At 35.7% G+C, this 6,048-nt stretch overlaps 1 protein-coding gene across 1 annotated transcript; it reads left to right on the plus strand.

Annotated features, from left to right (window-relative positions):
- The first annotated feature begins 4,318 nt into the window (after window positions 1-4,318).
- LOC117603445 (uncharacterized) lies at window positions 4,319-5,058 on the plus strand. Its single transcript, XM_034322621.2, has 3 exons — window positions 4,319-4,472; window positions 4,534-4,695; window positions 4,839-5,058. The coding sequence occupies exons 1-3, from the start codon at window positions 4,406-4,408 to the stop codon at window positions 4,922-4,924; spliced, it is 315 nt and encodes a 104-aa protein (XP_034178512.1). The 5' UTR covers window positions 4,319-4,405; the 3' UTR covers window positions 4,925-5,058.
- Window positions 5,059-6,048: the final 990 nt, after the last annotated feature.

Genomic DNA, 6,048 nt, shown 5'->3' on the forward strand with positions numbered 1-6,048 from the left:
ACAGAAATTGATTACGTGTTCAAGAACACGGTAGACTGAAAATTTGATCTAAAAATACTTGGTTTTTACGATCGTTACGATTTAAAGGCGACCGCTATGTCATCGCACGGCATTCACAACCCTTGTTCCGGAGACTTAAAAACTTTTTGGGAAAACCGCGAATCGTTTTCGAAACAGACGGATAAAGTATTTCATAAATATGAACGGTTTCTGGCACACGCGAATCCCAACGAAACAAAAATACCCCTGTTGTGGGTGCACGCGTGTCTATGTGTCATGCGACATTTCGAGTTCGCAAATTTCACGGTAAATAATCAAAGAATTCGTACTAACTTTGCTTGGACAAACGCGAATTTTCAAATATATCAGAGGTAAATTACCTACATAGTCGGTTGTGAAAATGTTTGTTATATTAAATTGTTTCTCTTTCGCGGATGAGTTAGTACAACATTTTGAAGCCATGCAATTTTCCTTTGTTGATTATTGTTCGATGTCAAACGTTCGAAATAAAGGCGAACGTTAATTGATATATAGTTGAATCGTGATTATTATTTGGAATGATACAGTGACAAAATATACACAGGTGCATTTTGAAAGCATTTGACTCTGGTAATATGTACATAAATAAAATACATATAAATTACGAGATACAGTGGATATATTTACAAAATATTATCTGTCCAAAAATGAAATATGGATCTGAATTGAAACAGTTTTCTTGTTATAAAGAAAGATAAAATCGTCAAAAAAGTATTCGAACTCTGTTCAGATATTAACACTAATATTTCTATCGTTCTTTATTACAAGGAAAAATAACAGAAGTTCCTTGATACGAGGCATCAAAGATGTTCATATGCTAGTATTTCGTAAGAAATAAAATTTATTTCGAAAACATGAGAAAGGTTAAAAGATTACGTAGTATACAGAAAGTCGGTATAAAAAGATCCTTTTCCTGGAATAAATAACTTTTGTTTTCTATTATTAGTCCTAAGAAGAACTAACTTGTCTTTTAAATAAAAAGATATAGCGACTAACGATAGAAAATAAAATTCCATAATATATAAAATCAAGTAATTACTGAAATAAAATTTCAACAAACAATTGTCTAATAACATTAGAAATCAATTTAATTCAAGATATCGTAAAAATACATGAGAAAAACTCATTGGTATGTACATATAATGCAAAATGCAAACTGTAAGGAATAAAAAATATCATATACGTTTGTGATATTCCCTAAAACATTTTCCTAAACACAAACCCGGATTATCTTTACATCCGCTACAGAAATAATTAGTTTCCTTTCTAACACAACTTGCAAAGCATTGTCTGCACCTCTTTCTTCTTACTTTATTATTTATACCTCTAGGCAACATTTCAGGTAAATGTTCGGATTCACGAAAAGGAAGTTGCACATTTTCCCTATGATTTTCAAACAACAAAGCATCGATGATGTTCAAACGAAAATCGTGAAAATTTAATTTTGTAGTTAAAGGCGAATACTTGTAATATAAAAAGAACGAATTCAACAATAACATTTCAATCGTGTTGATCCATAATTGAATGTACCATTTGAACGTTCTTCTCGAACAATTGTAACAGGATAACATTTGATTTCTTTTCGCTATACTGTTCATCAGTTCGTTATACTTATGCAAAGCCAAAGGTTTTTTAAATTTTTCCTTCCTTTTATTCTCCAATTCTATCATGTCCGCTGTAAACTCACTGGAGAGAAATAAAACTTCTCTCTCGTCCCTGAATTTACCGATCATAATATTATCTTTACGACGAGATATCACCTCGCCTTTGACGAGCCTCGTTTTGATTACATCCTCGCCATTTGCTTTTCTCAATCCTCGTAAAATTCCTGTGAAATAAGTTTTCGCTTCGAGTAATTGTTTGCTCAACGTGAAACTGGTACAAAAACGATCGGTGTACAGAGAGTGTCCTTTTTGCAAGAAATCCTCCATTAAACGTAGCGCCACTCTCGTTACGTGACCTTTAGCAGGAGCATCGTCTTCACTTCCGGTGGACGCTTCAATGCGAACAGCCATACCGGAACTCTCGGTTAAGACGTACAACTTAACGCCGCGTCGGTATTTTTTCTCGGCAATGTATCGTCGAAATGCTGATCTGTCTCTACCAGGAATCAACATCTCGTTAATGGCCAATTCTTTGTATGGATAATACACTTGCTTCATTTTATCATTGAAATAATCAATGAACGGTTGTATCTTATTCAAACGATTATCGCTTCCGTTCATCGAGGAGAAATGTAACGAGCGCAGAATATCGTGAAAACGGTTTCTGCTCATGTGTTGTGAAAAACAATGGAAACCAAACAGTCGATGAATGCTCCAATAGTTTTGTAGCTTGGGACATTTAATAGTACCCATGTGTAGCAACAGACCCAAGAATGTCCTGAATTCAGCAACTGTCAGCTCTTTCCATTGATTGTTGGTTTTAACTTCCGCGTATCGATTCGTCTCCATGACAATCGTGGAGAAGAAATAATTATCGAATAAAAATTCGAAAAAATTGTACGGGTCTGCTCCACTTGGTGAATCTTGCAAACCCGACTTTCCGTCGAAAGAAAACCTCTTAAAGTCACCGTCGCACATCCACTCGCCGGCGTCGTCGACGTCTTCGAACAATTCGTTTAAGTCTTCGCTTTCTAAATCTATGTCACTTTCGTTGTCCGTTTCATCGAAGGTCACTTCACTGTTATCACGATCAAATTCGTCGTAATGCATGTTCACGCTGTCTTGATATTCTATATCACTGTCATCACTGTCTTCGGTGGTTATTTTTCGCCTCTTCTGGTTACTTTTCGACAGAATATCACCAGCCTCCTCGTCTTGATGTACATGCAGATGGCCAGTAGACGACGACGGTCCTGGATTGTTCATTTCTTCGCTATAACTTCAAAGCAATATCAATTTTAATGATTATCACAAGCTTTTCAATCACTTTCCGTCGCTACGTGCTTATTTCTTTGACTGCTTTTCGACTACTGACTGATTATATCAATTTCGTCCCACGACGCATATGGTGAGTCATCGGTTATGTAGGATAGATAGTGTATGACGCATAGGGTGCGTCGGTGGTTCGGAATGGAGTGAAGTTGACTGCATATTATCTCTCGATGCATATCGAAAGACGAACGTGAAGGTTACAAAAGCTGTGTTGCTTTAAACGATTCGATTACTGATAAAACAAAGCACTTTTTTTCAACAACAACTGTGTTAATAACAATAAAATGACGTCGTATCGCAAAGTATACACAACATGTTTTCGAATCGTTACACGTAGAGTCATCTGACAACATACGGACCAACCATGAAAGTGTCCAGTTTTATCGATGCCTGCCTAGAAGCAACGTTTTAACGATGTGGGAGGCCCGACTTAACCCCAAAATAGAGTAAACATTTATTTTAAAAAATGCAGTCAAGAGCCTGCAATTACACTGATGTTTGATTCATAGGAAACACAGTATGGTCGACGCGTGTACAAAAAATCCTAACTTCGTTGTCGTAAGACAGATTCAATGACATAATTCAAGCGAACGCATGTTCCGGATAGTTTCGACACGTCTATTTAAAATTAGTTGTTCGTGATCGTTGGTATCCGATAATATCGAATGAAAGGAAAATAGACGTATGAATGACAGCGTTAAAAAACAACGGAATCATTTAAGAAGACGAATGCAAAAAGTCGTGCGTGGGAACAAGGGTGTGAAGTAGCCGCGCAAACCATTGATTCTTCGCATGTAAGATTTTTAATTTACTAAGATTTCGGTACTCACCTAATTATCAAGGCCCGGCAGGGCCTGCACCATGTACCCCACTAAAATATATTCGATTCCTTTAACACTAAATGCGAAAAAACACTGCTCCGAATCACTTGTCACTAATTAAAGGCCTCGCGATGGCGGCCATAACTGCCGTCTATCTCTACCTTGCCACGCCGATCACCAGATGGCAGAACGGTAGAACTAAAGTTTTCAAGTATAAGTTTTCAACTAAAATTATTATATTTTCTGTGATTTTATAGATTATGACTTTCAATTATAGCAAAATTATTACATAAAAAATAAGTTTTTACTGTAAGAACATCGTATGTACTTAATTTTCTATAATGCCTACTTACGTTAATACATATTAAGAAATAAGAGAAGTAAATGCATTCTTTTTAAAAAAAATCGACGTTCTCTTTTATTATTAAAAGAAACAAGCAAAATAGTATTAACGATAATGCAATTAATAGAATGTAATTAATTTGTTTAATTGTATCGTTAGTATTACATGCTTTTACCTTCATACAATTTAAATCCACCGCGCTCTCGCCAACTTGAACATCTGCTCCGTGTATCGAAGTTAGTGACAGGTTACATAAATCCGAAAACATGGTGAAAATTTTAAGGGATCTACTCCTTAGACCAGATCTCAGAAAGGTTCAAAATGAACCTTTAGGTATGTTAGGTAAAAGAATGTACGGTAGAAAAAATTGATTAAAAATATATATTCATTACAGCTAATAAAATAAAGTATTTTTGGCGTAAAGGATGGGAGGAAATGCCAGAACTTATGGTACTTATAACTCCTACTATAGTGACTCTATTCGTAACAGTGCACGTTATTCGTAAACAATTGGAAGAGAAGGATAAACTGCCACGATATTATAATGAATATACCGGTAAGTTTTTGGTTACTTTTTCCTAGTTAGGTTAGGTCGCATTATTATGCAAGTATTGAAACAGTACTGTTTGTTAACATCAGTTTTTTAATTCAATTTTCAAAACATGGAATACAGTATTACTAATGTTTATCTAATTTCAGTTTTCAGACCTAACAATCCTAAGGTTCCAAGAATTAGAACAGACGATTATTTGTCAATTGAAGAGCCGCAACACACTTTGTCTTAAGAAAAACAATTTAACCCTAGAATTTAAATAGTATATCAAAGTGAATCAGTGTTATTCATGTATAGTCCATAAGATTCTTTAATCATTCTTCAAAGAAATAAAACAAATTATTAATAAAGGTGATTAATCCTAGTTTAATATGATTTCTAAAACTTACAAACTTCTACATATATAGTTATAATATAATGAAAACACTTTATGTATAATAACATTATAGTTCATCTTTTATACGGCATCTTCTTACTATATGGATAAGTTCAATGAACCAATCTTGCATAAGTAATTACAAGAGACAACGTATGTTAGTGCAAATTAACAAGTTCAGAGGTTTATATTTAGCCTCTTTATCTATAGAAGAAGAGGCATTAGCTTGAATGTAATAGAAAAGCGTATCAGATAGTTGTACCTATGTAAGTGTACACAACATTACCATTACCAGACCTTTATGCATTAAAATCGATATACATATTAAACAGATTCGAGAAGGTCAACCCGATGTCTATCTAGAGTAGAACGTTTCTCGAGAAAAATCTACGACCGTATTCATACATGAAAGTTACATGTCAAAGTTGCAAAGAAATTCATTCCGAGAAGGAAGTTCATTTCGTTGAACGAATAAACACACACCTGAAACTGAGTGACGTTTATCGAGCGAATATTGTCTCCGTTTCACTGTGACATTTGACCCGATATCAGCTATACAAATGTCCCGTGTATTATATTTACCGACCTCTCTGCATGTAGAAAGTTTGCACAAGTTTGCTCTCACGGAACGATAACGAATGTCGTTTATCCCGTGAGGAATGTCCGAACTTTCGAAGCGTACAAACAAATCCCGATAATAGCGCGCAGGATCGTAGGATCGTGGCGACCTGTTCTTCCTTCTGGTACAACATGTGTATGTATATCGTTGTGCCAACGGCGTTAAACGAACCCCGTTGGAAAGGGATGGTCGACGCGAGGAGGAGAAGGGTGGCAATGAACGAGGATGGAACCGACAGGAGCAACGGAGAAATCTACTTACAACTACACCGACTTGTTAGAGTAAAATGTGGTAGTAGGAGCAACAGGAAGAAGGGAGGCAGAGGGTGAAGCTGGATAGACAGTAGCAGGAAGAGGGAGAG

Source organism: Osmia lignaria, chromosome 9, assembly GCF_051020975.1.
Source record: "Osmia lignaria lignaria isolate PbOS001 chromosome 9, iyOsmLign1, whole genome shotgun sequence".
Taxonomy (NCBI): Eukaryota; Metazoa; Arthropoda; class Insecta; order Hymenoptera; family Megachilidae; genus Osmia; species Osmia lignaria.

What these genes read in the sequence shown, in the direction of transcription:
- LOC117603445 (XM_034322621.2), top strand. Translation starts at nt 4,406, where the DNA reads ATGGTGAAAATTTTAAGGGATCTACTCCTTAGACCAGATCTCAGAAAG. An exon ending in GGTTCAAAATGAACCTTTAG is followed by an intron (nt 4,473 to 4,533) that starts GTATGTTAGGTA and finishes TATTCATTACAG; the next exon opens with CTAATAAAATAAAGTATTTT. An exon ending in ATATTATAATGAATATACCG is followed by an intron (nt 4,696 to 4,838) that starts GTAAGTTTTTGG and finishes ATCTAATTTCAG; the next exon opens with TTTTCAGACCTAACAATCCT.